General features: G+C 35.4%; 1 protein-coding gene across 4 annotated transcripts in view; it reads right to left on the reverse strand.

Annotated features, from left to right (window-relative positions):
* Positions 1-14443, reverse strand: part of ATR (ATR checkpoint kinase) — a 99508-nt gene that overhangs the window by 77465 nt on the left and 7600 nt on the right. For 2 of the 4 annotated variants that reach the window (XR_005792104.1, XM_040480381.1), the window contains exons 2-13: positions 12123-12214; positions 10631-10777; positions 7554-8431; positions 6582-6760; positions 5912-6103; positions 4504-4703; positions 4043-4195; positions 3202-3394; positions 2706-2968; positions 525-715; positions 341-441; positions 3-174 (exon numbers count right to left, since the gene is read on the reverse strand). Coding sequence is in view for 3 of the 4 variants with exons in the window: in XM_040480381.1 (XP_040336315.1) it covers positions 3-174; positions 341-441; positions 525-715; positions 2706-2968; positions 3202-3394; positions 4043-4195; positions 4504-4703; positions 5912-6103; positions 6582-6760; positions 7554-8431; positions 10631-10777; positions 12123-12214 (2761 nt within the window). In the remaining variant the exon portion in view is untranslated. Of the gene's footprint in view, positions 1-2; positions 175-340; positions 442-524; positions 716-2705; positions 2969-3201; positions 3395-4042; positions 4196-4503; positions 4704-5911; positions 6104-6565; positions 6761-7553; positions 8432-10630; positions 10778-12122; positions 12215-14443 lie in introns of those variants that run through there. The other 2 variants (XM_040480382.1, XM_040480383.1) reach the window with 2 other exon arrangements.

The raw sequence follows: 14443 nt of genomic DNA on the forward strand, positions 1-14443 counted from the left end.
ACCTGACAGATGGGTTTCTTATACTGGCTGAAAAAGTTCTGCAGTTTAACACTCTTAGCTGCAACCAGAGCTCTGATTTCTGTGTATGCTGCTCCAGAGACAGATGCTGACTTGGATAATAAACAATGCAATAAGTGCAAAAGTGCAAAAGGTACCAAATCTCCTTTTGCTGCCCTAAAAAATTTAAAAAAGGTTATCATCAATATCTCAAATATAAATGGAAATCCATAAAAAATTCATGTTGATATCACATTTTTTTCTATAATTTCACATCTCTCATATTACCATTTTTAACACCTGGCAAATAAAAAAGGAAGTATACAAACACTGCCAAATATACCTTCCAATATCCCCTGTTGTAAGAATCAAGGTATCCTTCAACTCATTATTTCTTGAGATTTGAGCATGTGTATATGCTTCCTTCATTCTTAAGACAAAAAGCTAGAATAATAAAATTAATCAGTTAAATTAGTTTAGAGCCAGATTAATGAAGACACAAATGTTTAAAAATAAAAAATATCAACCTCTTTTATAAATCCATCTTCAGAGTCCAAGGATTCCAATATATGCTTGATATTTCCACTAAAAGCCACTCTAACATCCTTGTCTGGATCTTCCATTAAATTTAATAAAGTTCCAAGAACTGTTTTTACATCTGTTTCATCTTCTCTAAAATCAAGGTGCTTACAAAGATGATATAAATTATCTATGAAAGCTAAAGGGCGAGAGCATATAATACCTCATATTAACACTTCAAATATCAAAGTTTTACAGTAAAAATATTATTAATAAATATACAAAGAATTCTAACTTGCTTATAATGTCAGTTTCAATTAGTAGAAATTGTGGAAGACTAAAATGAATGTTTACAGATTAAAATTTACTTTATACTTAATAAAAGTTATAAATAATTTAAATCTAAAATTCTAGAATTAAAAATTTTTTTTTAACATTTATTCATTTTTGAGGAGAGAGGGAGAGACAGAGAGAGAGAGAGAGAGAGAGAGAGAGAGAGAGAGAGAGAGGCGCAGAGAGAAAGGGAGATAGAATCTGAAGCAGGGTCTATCAGCAAAGAGCCTGGTATGGGGCTTGAACTCATAAACCACGATGATAACCTGAGCTGAAGGCAGATACTCAACCCAATAAGCCACCCACGTGCCTCACTTCTAAAAATTATTTATTTATTTTGGGGAGCATGTAAGCGGGGAAGGGGCAGGGAGAGGGGGCAGAGGATTGGAAGTGGGCTTGACAGGCTGACAGCAGTAAGCCCGATGTGGAGCTTGAGCTCACCAACCTTCAAGATCATGACCTGAGCCCAAGTCAGATGCTCAACTGACTGAGCCACCCAGGGGCCCTTAGAATTTTTTTAAGTTATAAAATGACTACTCACTTAAGACTTTGTACATCATTATATTTTACTGAGATAGACTTAAACAGCACATTTCACTAATCTAAAGAACTGTGAACTATTAGTTTCACTGTTAATCCTGTATTATAAGATTTAGGGAGTCCTGGAAACTACCTATTATAAATTATTTTTAAAACTTGAGAACAAGTTGCAACTTTCTACCCAAACAAATGGATCTTCTAAGTATTTGTGTAAATCTCATGCTTCCAACAAACTTATACAACATTGCCACTGGAAAAGTGACTAAGAAGATACAATCTACAGATAGTCCTCAGTAGGGCAAAGCTTCTAATTATTTGAAGTTCCAAAGGTCCAAGGTAGTGGCAGCAGACATATTAAGAAGCTTCCCCAGTCTCCCTAAAGAGCATAGGGAATACTGAACCTCACGATATTGGACCAAACACCAGGTATGCCCAAGTCGGCAAATCACATGAATATTTAAAAATCCAAAAATTACTTCCCTTGTTAGTTCTGTGATGCGGTCTAATGCCAGACAATCCATTTATAAATAACCATTACATGACCATTGAATCTATCAACTAAGTCTAATTTCTTAAGGCTTCAGGCTAATTCTATTAATGATTTAAAAAAGAGAGTTTAGGGGCACCTGGGTGGCTCAGTCGGTTAAGCATTTGACTTTGGCTCACGTCATGATCTCACGGTTTGTGAGTTTGAGCCCCACATCAGGCTCTCTGCTATCAGCACAGAACCCAACATGGGGCCTAAACCCGTGAGAACATGACCCGAGCCAAAGTCAGACGCTCAACTGACTGAGCCACCCAGGCGCCCAGAAAAGGCTTTAAAATGTTAAATAAATCAGGGGCACCTGGGTGACTCAGTTGGTAAAGCGTCCATCTCTTGATTTCAGCTCAGGTCATGATTTCACGGTTCGTGAGTTCCAGACCCTCACATCTGGCTATGTGCTGACACTGCGGAGCCTGCTTGGGATTCTCTCCCTCTCTCTGTCCCTCCCCCACTTGTGCTCAATCTCTCTCAAAAATAAATAAAGTTAAAAAGAGAAAAAAGAGGGGCGCCTGGGTGGCACAGTTGGTTAAGCGTCCGACTTCAACCAGGTCACGATCTCGCGGTCCGGGAGTTCGAGCCCCGCATCAGGCTCTGGGCTGATGGCTGATGGCTCAGAGCCTGGAGCCTGTTTCTGATTCTGTGTCTCCCTCTCTCTCTCTGCCCCTCCCCCGTTCATGCTCTGTCTCTGTCCCAAAAATAAAAAATAAACGTTGAAAAAAGAAAAAAAAAAAAAGATGTTAAAACATTAAATAACTCATAACAAATCACTCACCAAGTTTCACTGGACTAGGTGTTTTTTTTTTCAGTAGAAAAAGGAATGGCTTGCAAACAGAAGCTTTTAGTTGAGAAGATGAACATTCATGTTGAGAAGTGACTTTTAGGCTCTTACAGAATAGGTCAATATGTCCATGTTCAGAGAAAGGTTCGGTTAAAGAACTTGTCAAATGAAACATGCCATGAAGTGTACAGACAAGTTGACCAAGAATAGAGGCAAATTCTTTCTTGACAAAGTCGGAATCATCTTTGACTTTATCTCTGGGGAGAAAAAAGAAAATACACTAACTAAACCTTGCTTAATTTTGTGGTCTAAATAGTCTTGCTTAATTTGGGGAAAAAGTAATGGTAAGACAAAGCCTAAAAGGAAGAAAACTTAAATTTCAAAACAAAAAGCTACATTTGTTGCATACACTCAGCAATATACATATATTTGCACACAGTATGATCTTTCCAAGCAAGTTATATATTCAAATTAAAATATTAATACATACATAAGAATCTTGGGAACTCTGTTACAAGAATTCTGCTGCTGTAACAAGATAAAAAATCCATTAACACAACTAGCCCGGATTACTTCGTGGGAGCTCTGTAGGGCCCAGCTATAAACTGCTGTTCTCCATTCAAGGAATATTCTTCTTGGAAATAAAGTTAGAAGAAACACACACCGTGACTGTGCCTGTGGTGCTGAAAAAATTAAGTCTATTAAAAACTATTTCTAAATATTAATTTTAACTTATATACATATCAAAATACACATTTATATATATTTATACACATTTATATTTATACACATATATATTTATATACATCATACACATTTATGTATATATATCCATTGTCATAAACTCAAGTAACATCTCAAATATATATATTTAATTAAAAGCTCCTTTTTAAAAAATAAAGCACATGCACTGAAAAACATCTACGTACAATCCTACTACATGTAACCAGAGAAATGCAACTAAAAATCACACCCATCAGATAGTTAAAAAAAAATTCTTTTAGTTACCTCCTTACCATTTTTTCTTTTTTTTGACAGCAAACATTTTAGTCTGACAAAGTGAGGATGTGAGACAACAGAAATTCTCTCCTGTTTTGCTAAAAGGAATGTAAACTGGAATGGCATCTTTGGAGAAAAATGTGGCAGAATACTTGGGGTGTGCAAATCCTATAATTTTTTCAATTTGTTACTTTTTAGATGTCTAATTACTTTTTGAATTGGTAAAAATGTACTTTTTAAATTAATGAAAAAAAAAAAAAAAACAGCAATGTGTTAGAAGTCCCATATAGACATGAGTTAAACCACACACACAGAATTTTGTGACCACTTACAGCAGCTATCAGAAATCCTCTCGCTTAATGCTAGAAGATTAGTGGCAAATGTAGTCAACTTTAAAGAGCCATCATCAGAATGGGAATGAATCCATGGAAGTGAGAGCATTCCACATAAATCTTCCAGTATATGATCTTCAAATGAAGTTTTTACTACAGAAACACACAACAGGTGATTATAATTTTTCCTTAATCATATTTAACTGTGTCTTGCTGCTCAATAAAAATAGATGTTCTAAACATCAAGTGGAATTACAGCATTCAATAAACAAAGGTTCTTAACATAGAGATGATGTTCTGAGGTCTGTAACCCAAAGAAATTAAGCGTGACTTTACAAAGATACGCATCCATGCATTTTCTCAGCATTCTTCAGAAATTCTCAAATAAAAAAAGTTAATAGTTATATTTTACACTGATGACCTTTAAAGGTTGTTTTGTTCTACTGTGTATTTATACTCACCATGAATATAAATTAGAGCATCATATATTTTCACCACTTTATCAATAACTGCCTCCAGGTCAGGTTTCTGAACAGATTCTAACAAACTCCTACAGCTCTTAAGCACTTTTGTGTAAAAATCCAAAGACATCCAAGTTACCACTACTGAAGGTTTCTTCTTACATTTCTGTTGACAGTCCTTGAAATTATGGCTGCAGTTAATACATTTTTAAGAAACAGAATTACAATAAATTTATTATAGTCCAACCTAATATTGCAGTTAAGTCAAAAGAAATTGTGAGTATAAAACTAACACAATTTTAAACCAATTCAAAGTAAATATGCACGTCAATTAATATGCCATTATTATTTTAAGCTTAGTCTCTTTACATCAGTCCTAGGATTTGGTAATTAAAATAATCTACAATATTTAAATGCAGTATCCCAGGCCTAAAAAATGACAGAAGATATCCCTGTATAATTATTAACTGGCTTGGTAAACCCTTAATTATAGAAGAGTAGACTGCAGTCTAATTAGCTATTCCTTCAAGTCGTTTCAAATTCTAAATGTAATACAATCTGAGGTAATATAGTTTCTCTAAAATCTCTTTCATAACTTTTTATTGGCTAATTAAGAGTCAGAAAATACAGAATAAATGACCATGTAAAAAGTTAACAAAGAGTTTTAGTCTATAACTTGGCAGTAAAAATAAGACTACATCTTCAGAGATGATTCGCACTTGCTTTTTCTGATAGAATAAATAACCATCTTAAAAGTACTAAACTGAAAATATACTTCCAAGGAGTTCTATATCCCTACTCTTATTATCAAAAGGAAATGTTCTTTTGGCTAAATGTTTGACTAAAAGAACAATGAGTTTTGAGTTACATAAAAATGTGCTCTGCTAGTTTCTAATTATATGTGCGCAGGAAAGTTCAGACAAAGAGTCTTGTTAGAGGAAGTAATTAAGAGGAACTGGAACACCAGGTTACCCTCGAGCTGGACCCAGAACATCAGAGGCTCCTCACCCCTTCTTCTCCTGTCCTTAGAATATATACTCTACCTACTGGTCTCATAGTGGGAGCTGTTCCAAAGAAAGAGCCTGGAGAAAGTAAGGTGTTGTTGAGACCATCTGGACTGAACACATGACTTAGTCTCAATTTCTCTAAACCTCAATCTCCAATTTGTAAAGTAGGCATAACAGCATTTACCTTACAGAACTGTTGTAAAGATTAAATAATATATGTATAGTACTTAATACAGTACCTAGCATTTAGCAGGTGCTCAATAAAAAACAAATTACCTTTCCATTTCACTAAAAAATGTATGTTCTCAGGTCACACAAATTGAGTGAATAATGAGGTCTCCTAAAACAATACATCCAAATTTATTACAGAAAACCCACCCAGAAAATACAAGTTGTTTTACCAGTCCATGTTTTGATGAGAACAATGAACAGTACACAGAGCAGTCAGTTGTAGGATAACCGTGATTCCTTCTAAAGTCTCGATAACAGGATTCTTTAGACTACCACATTCAAGGGAAATCTGAAGGGATTCAGCTTTCTGTTTCAGTGTACTCCATAATATGCTCTTTTTGTTCATATCCACATGTTTAATTCTGTAATTTATTATAACCACAGTGTAAAGATATTCATTGGTTCAAATGTGAAAAATATTTAAAACAAAACATAACATGTAATGCCAACTACTGAAATTTATAGTACAATGTATTTAAAACAACTTTCAGGGCTATCTGCAATATGGGAATTCTTTGATCACATTATACAAAAAGTTTATTTGTTAATGTATTTTAAACTGTTGACAGATATGCAATCTCAGAGATTTTTCAGATACTAAAAAGTTAAATTAGACAGGCAAGTAATAACTTAAAAATATCTTTTAAGTAACCTTATGTAGCCATGTTATCTTTCATACTCGAATGGGCTGCAAGTATTAAAATATCTTAAACATTCCTTTGACTACCTTTAGAAAGAACAATGGTATGTATTTAAGTCAAAGCACTTAACTAAAGATGATTTTTAAAAGTGAATAAAGTTTTATTAAATCACTAAATACAAACTGAATGAAGGTCATACTCCTCAGTCTGTTTTGGTGGTCTTTTGGAAGAGTTTAGAGATGAGCTGAGTCGACGTCTTTTGGATGATATTACATCACTATTACTGCTGAGGTTTTCCTGTTGAATTTGGCACTGAACCTCCTCAATGATTTCCATACTTTCCATTTTTAAGGCAGCATAAAGTGGGCCCAACAAATACTGAGAAAGTAAAAATAATTTCAAAAACTATCTCTTAGAAAATGTTATTAACAGACTGCAAAAATTTATTAGGTTGTAAGTTTTTTAATAAGGTAAACTATTTTCAGAGTCTCATCAGGTAAAACAAAGACCTAAGTTAATCTATATAATTTCACAACCTATAGACATATATGTGGTTCTGTACCTACAATTATGGTTGTACAGTCTTAAAAGTCTTAACATAAATTCTCTCATCTGTTTTTCCTTCCATCAAAATACTACAAAGAAAAATTCTATAAGGGAATTACTAAACTCTTTCATACTACAAATCCAGCAAGACTTTTAGATAAAGTATTTACTCAAGTTACTGCACATTTTATTGTACTGCCTGTCTCTCACAGTCCAAATAAGAAAAAAAGGCATAATTTGGCATGATTAGTACTATGTAATCATAGGTTTCCTACAAGTGATTGATTATAACATGTCAAAGATAAAATCTAGGTGAGTGCTCAAAGTTTTTGTAATTAAGTTGATAACTGGCCCCCTTTTAATAATGCACTAAACATGCTTACACTTCACAAAGCCTACTTTAAAACCTGCTACCCTATTGGCAGTTCATTACCAACTTAGTGAACAAATCTTTCTCAAATCAAAGTAAAAATTCAGAATAAGGAGCCAAAGTGGATTGTGAAAATCATTCCATTCTGAATATACATTATTAAAGACAATCTATTTTCTCACTAATACATCTGACATATATGCTTAAGTTATAAACAAAATACATACTTATTAAGAAACCTTAAAAATGACTTACCTCTGCATCTACCTGAAATCCAAGCACATCCACAAGAACTTTACAAATGTTTCTCACATAAACCTTCCTGACTTGTAGAGCAGATTCATACCCAGCTGGCACATATTTAAGGAAATACTGCAGTAAGTGGCACAAAGCTGCTTTTAGCAAATCAGACTTAAGCCGCATAAGCACACCATCTTCAAACATGACACAGAGTTTTTCCAGCAGCATATTTAAATAGACAGGTTCAATATTTCTATAAGCTTCTGCTTCAAAGGGAAACAGTGTTTTTATCAGCTTTGATAATGGCTCTTCACAGAGTTTCAACTGGTCAGCATCCATTTCTACAAGATGTTTTAATAATTCCAAAAATGACCGGAAAAAAGTGCTGGCTGGTTGTGCTGGTAATCCTCCAAGCTCAAAGAGTTCAGTTAAAAGGCTAATTGCTAAGGATTTAATTTTTGGACTACCATACTCTAGCAGCATACAACCTATCTGCCAAAGTAAGAGTTCTTGCCTTCTAAAAAACACAACTGCAATAATACGAATAAGAACTGTTAATAAGGTGACTTCAATAAATTCTAAATTTTGCATGTTCATGAATTGCAGAGGAGCTGGTTGTAAATATCCCACACGTTCATCTAATTGACTTAAAAATCGGCTAACTACCACTGGCCATTCCACAAAGTGTCCCACTGCATTTCTTTTATGGAGGCAAATCACATCTTCAAAAAGATGCAGTAATTCCTTTGTTAGTACTCCAAAAATTGCAGGACTCTTGCTTTTAAAAAGAAATAATAATGAGCAGATAACTTCACAGATTTTCTTGTGTAACGTATGACAGGATGGAGTTGCTGCAATCCGCAGAAGTCTTGTTATGATCCAATTACTGAATTCTTTGAAATAAAAAATATTAAATAAGTCCATCAGAAATGTTAATTAATTTGCTAAATGCTTGATGATTCATTAAAAAAATTTTTTTAATGTTTATTTATTTTGGAGACACAGAGACAGAGAAATAGAGAGAGAGAGCGAGAGCAAGAGCGAGAGCAGGGGAGGAGCAGAGAGGAGACACAGAATCTGAAGCAAGCTCCAGGTCTGAGCTGTCAGCACAGTGCCCAAAGGGAGCTTGAACCCACAATCCGTGAGATCATGACCTGATCCGAAGTCAGACGCTTACTGACTGAGTCATCCAGGTGCCCCTGATGATTCATTTTTAAAGTATAAACTTCATTAACAAAATAGTCTAAAACATTCCTTACACAATGGAAATACTGAACAGTAATTTAGAATACCAATTTTCAAGTCTAAGTCCTAGCTTTTCACTTATTGGTTGTGTGAACTTTTCATCTCTCTGAACCTCTGTAACTTCATCTATAAGAAGGGAGTCATAAGGGTTACCATGAGAATGAAGTAAGATGATATATGTGAAATTCTCAGCATAGTGCTTGAAGTTCAACAAATGGTTACTATTATCACTCCTTCAACAAATATTTGAGTGCCAACTCTGTCCCAGGTGCACAAAAACAAATCAGTCACAGTCCTCCTGATTCCTGTAATACAGTTTCTAAAACTTTTTGATCACAACTAAGATACATTTTATATCATGACCCAGTTTACATATGCATATTTATTTTATTTAAATATATGAAACAAAAGTTTCATGAAACAGTATTTATTACATGCAATGTATTATGATATTTTCTAATTACATTTTATCTTCATAACCTATTAATGGGTTGTGACCTGTTATTTAAAAAAGTGCAGGGGCGCCTGGGTGGCGCAGTCGGTTAAGCGTCCGACTTCAGCCAGGTCACGATCTCACGGTACGTGAGTTCGAGCCCCGCGTCAGGCTCTGGGCGGATGACTCGGAGCCTGGAGCCTGTTTCCGATTCTGTGTCTCCCTCTCTCTCTGCCCCTCCCCCGTTCATGCTCTGTCTCTGTCTGTCCCATAAATAAATAAAAACGTTGAAAAAAAAATTTTAAAAAGTGCAGTAAAGAATATAGACAGGGATGCCTGGATGGCTCAGTCAGTTAAGTGCTGACCTCGGCTCAGGTCATGATATCCCAGTACTTGAGTTCGAGCTCTGTGTCGGGCTCTGTGCTGACAGCTCAGAGCTTAGAGCCGGCTTCGGATTCTGTGTCTCCCTCTCTCTCTGCCCCTCCCCACTTGCGTGCACACTCTTTCTCTCTCTCTCTCTCTCAGAAATAAAAACATTAAAAAAAGTTAAAAAAACATTTTTAATACTCTATGCATTGTACAGAAAAAAAGATGATAGCTTTACATCTTTTTTTTTTTTAATTTCTTTTTTTTTTTTCAACGTTAATTTATTTTTGGGACAGAGAGAGACAGAGCATGAATGGGGGAGGGGCAGAGAGAGAGGGAGACACAGAATCGGAAACAGGCTCCAGGCTCTGAGCCATCAGCCCAGAGCCCAACGCGGGGCTCAAACTCACGGACCGCGAGATCGTGACCTGGCTGAAGTCGACGCTTAACCGACTGCGCCACCCAGGCGCCCCTAGCTTTACATCTTTTTATAAGGAGGCCAATAAAGGGGCAAAAGTAGTAGGAACAATAAGGATAAAGCCTGGAAAAAAGCTTCAACATCTAGGAGTTGTTCTTAAAGGGCTAGATAGGAAATATTTTAGGCTTGAGGGCTTTATCGCTTCCATGTCAACTACTCAATGCTGCCTTTCTAGTAGTTACATACAGTAAGTAAATATTAAGTAAAAAACATGGCTTTTGCAATAAAACTTTGTTTACAAACACAGGCAGGAGGCCTGTGGGCCACGGTTTGCTAATGCCTGATCTAGAAGAAAGAGATTATCAAAAACAGAAAAAAGAAAACTGCTTAAGTGCCCAATGGCAAATAAACAAATTTGGTTATTTCTGTTCCATCCTGGGTATCTAGTTTAAAACTAAAGAAAACAATAAGGATGCACAAAACAAAATTAACAATTACCATTTTGCTCCTCCACGTTTATAGCAAATTTGACCAAAATATGTATAAAATGTATGTTATAATTTAGAAGAGCAGAAGAGGGTAAATTTCATAAAACCAGTTGCAAATGAATGCACAAATAGTAGGACTCACCAATACTGTCTTTGACCTCATTTTGCCCTTGGCTTCCATTCACATTTACAAACATAAGTGGGGAGGACTTCATTATATGCTGGATGAAATCAAGCAACATCACAGAGGTTGGCTGGGAGTCAGTTTTCTTTACAAGTTCTAGAGCAACTAAAATAATAAAAAATTCATCTTAAAGAGGCATGACAAATGAAATGACAGTTCTTTTGTTAAAAAACTAGACTTTGGTGACCAGAATTGTGTCTAATACAGTGCTCAGGATAAACTGATGGGGCTAAACTCCATGGTCCTATCTTTCTAATTTTAAATGTTTAAAAACCAGGCACATTCATTTATTATACATCCATTCACCAAATATATATTACAGGCCTACAATATGCCTGGCACTGTACCAAAATCTGAGGGGAAAAAAAACTTTACCTGAACAGGTGAGGGAATCAGATAAATAAGCTGATAGTTATAATATAGTATGTTAACTGCACTAATCCACCGTGCAGGAAGTGAGTGTCTGGGAAGATGCTGTGAAGGAATAGATTCCTAGATGATGAAAAGTTGGTCAGAGAGGTGAAGGGCAAGTGGTCTAAAGAGAGGGAAGGGAGTACTACATGAAAATACATTATGCAAGTAGTTAGTAGCCCTTTGTTGTTTTTCAGCAACTCATAATTTTATTGACTGAAAAAAGAAAGGCTAAATGACTATTAAGTCATTAAATCTGTGCCAAATTTGAAATTAAATTTATAAACCATTAGCCAAATGCTACTTTATATTACCCCTTCTGTGTAATTTTAACAGATGTGACCAATGGGACACCACGTTGCCAGGTTGGTAATATTTGTTTTCTACACTGCCACAAACAGGAAATCGTTATTTCAACAACTCACTGGAACCTCTTACCTCCCACAAAGTCACTAACTTGTAAAGAATATTTAAATGGCATTTGTTTCTCAACCACTAGTGAAAGACCTAGCTAAAATAGGGTGCACAGGATTAGAAATGGCCAACTATTTTTTATCTATTATAATATCATATATCAAAGAACTCCATAGCAAGTAGCAGAAAATGTAGGAAAAGCAGGAAAATAGAATTACTTTAAGCGACTGAGCCACCCAGATGCCTAAAAAATAGAATTACTTTAAATGCTTAAGTCACATTATGTACTAAGTTAATATTGTAGGGGGCCTGGGTGGCTCAGCTGATTAAGCATCTGAGTCATGATTTTGGCTCGAGTCATGATTCCAGTATCATAGGACTGAGCCCCATGTTGGGTTCTGCACCAGGTGTAGGCTGCTTTAGATTCTCCCTCTCCCTCCCCGTGTATACATGGTGCATGTAGTCTCAAAAAAAAAGTTAATGTTGTAGTAACTTGTTTGAAAATAGTAACTATCATAGATACTAACTCTACATTTCAAACTACATGGACAAAAATGCTAGCATAATGTATATATGAAAAAGAAAACAATTTATAAAACTTCTATAAGAAATAACTGTTTCTTACCAACGTTTACATCTGTAAGTATTCGGTCAATGAACTGACATAGAATTTGTCTTGGCTTCTGTACAACTGTATTATATTCCTCTGGACTGGCACTAAAACACAAATAAAGAGTTTTTAACCTTTAAAGAGACAATTTCATTCGTAAAAAACTCTCTAAAGTTGAATTTATCAAATGTGTTTAGTTTTAATGTTGACATTCATTGTATCCTTCTGTTTAAAAATGAAAGAAAAATCTAAATACATGTTACTGATTTAAAAGGGAAAAAACATGCTAAATGACACCACAGGTATCCAATATGCAAAATCTAGACCTGCCCTGCCCAATACGATAGCCATTATTGATGTAGCTATTGAACACTCGAAATCTGGTTAGTCCAAATTGATACGTGCTTTAAGTAAAAAATATACATCAGATTTTGAATATTTGGTACCAGAAAATATATATCCATTAATAACATTATATTAATTATATGTAGAAATGACAATATCTAGATATACTGAGTCAAAATATATTATTAAAAATTAATTTCACCTATTTCTTTTTACTTTATGTAATGTCACTACTGGAAAATTTTAAATTCTACATGTGGCTTGCATTTTATTTCTATTGAGCAGTGTTGACCTAGTCTTGGCTACAGAACAGTGTCTTCAACAAATAAATTCCAAAGGCAAAAAAAAGGGGGGAGGAAAAACCTATAATCAAGACTTAAGAGCCCTATCAATCAATGATAATCTATGATCCTGCAATGAATGGATTCTGATTAAACAAAACAAACCCCCCCAAAAAAACAAAAATAAAAACTATTAACAAACTGTATATGACAAACTGGGAAAATTTAAACACAGACTAGATATCTGATGTTATTAAGAAATTACTTTGGGGGTGTCTGGGTGACTAAGTCAGTTGAGCATCTGACTCTCGGTTTCAGCTCAGATCGTGATCCCAGGGTCGCACTGGGCATGAAGCCTGCTTGAGATTCTCTCCCAATGTCTGTCTGTCTCTCTCTCTCTCTCTCTCTCTCTCTCCCCCCCATGCCTCTCCCCCACTCAAGTGCACACTCTCTCTCTAAAATACAAAAAATAAAAAGTCTAAAAAATTTATTTTTTTATTAAAAAAAATTTTTTTAACATTTATTTCTTTTTTGAGACAGAGAGAGACAAGAGTGTGAGCAGGGGAGGGGCAGAGAGAGAGGGAGTCACAGAACCCAAAGAGGCTCCAGGCTCTAAGCTGTCAGCACAGAGCCCAACATGGATTCAGACTCACGAAACCCAAGATCATGACCTGAGCCAAAGTCAGATGCTTAACTTGACAGAGCCACCCAGGCGCCCCCAAAATTTTTTAATTTAAAAGAATACATATTTTTAGGTGAAATAATGGTACTGTGATATATTTTAAAAGTCTTTAGGCTTTACAGATAAATGCTGATATTTATGGAAGAAATGATGTCTAGAATTTGCTTCAAAGTTGGAGCACCTGGTTGGCTCAGTTGGTAGAGCATGTGACTCTTGATTTCGGGGTTATGAGTTCAAGCCCCACATTTGGTGTAGAGATTACTTAAAAGTAAAATCTTAAAAAAAAAAAAAAAAAGGAACTACCTGGAATTTGCTTCAAAGTAGTATGAGTTGAGAGAAAGAAGGGCATGAATTGATAGTTGTTGGGTAAAATGGGCAAATGACATACTATTTTTCTTCTTTTGTATGCTTGAAATTTTCCACAATGAAAATTCAATAAAATACTAGGGAAAATTACATACATGAGTATTAGGACCAATCAAGAAATATAAATATTAAGAGGAGATACAATAATTAAGCAGAGCAATAGTATCCTAGAATCAATGAATTAAACTTGAATTCCATGATTTGGTACAAACCAGCACAAAATAGCATGTAAGAATATAGTACAAAGTCTGTATTCTACCACATAGGATGAGGAATTCTAGTCATTCATATAATCAACAAACATTTACTGAGCACCTATAATGTGCCACAGTACACACCAGAAACAAGCTCTGGGAGAGGTGACAGGTTAGTGGAGGAGACTGGTAAGTCAACCTAGGCCTCTATCCAGGGTGGACTGTGAGGCCATTCACCAAAAGAGTTAACACATGAAGAAGCACAGGTCCGGGGAGAAAAAACAAAACCAGTTTTAGAAACACTGAATTTAAGGTCTCAAGAGAACAACTAAATGGGATGTACAAAAGATTGTTAGAATTAAAGTTCTGGTCCTTAAGGGGCACCTGGCTGGTTCAGTCAGTAGAGAATGTGAGGTTTGGTCTCAGGGTCATGAATTCAAGTCCCAAATTGGGCACAGAGTTTACTGA

Source organism: Herpailurus yagouaroundi, unplaced genomic scaffold, assembly GCF_014898765.1.
Source record: "Herpailurus yagouaroundi ecotype Mexico unplaced genomic scaffold, PumYag 159, whole genome shotgun sequence".
In the NCBI taxonomy this organism is placed as follows: domain Eukaryota; kingdom Metazoa; phylum Chordata; class Mammalia; order Carnivora; family Felidae; genus Herpailurus; species Herpailurus yagouaroundi.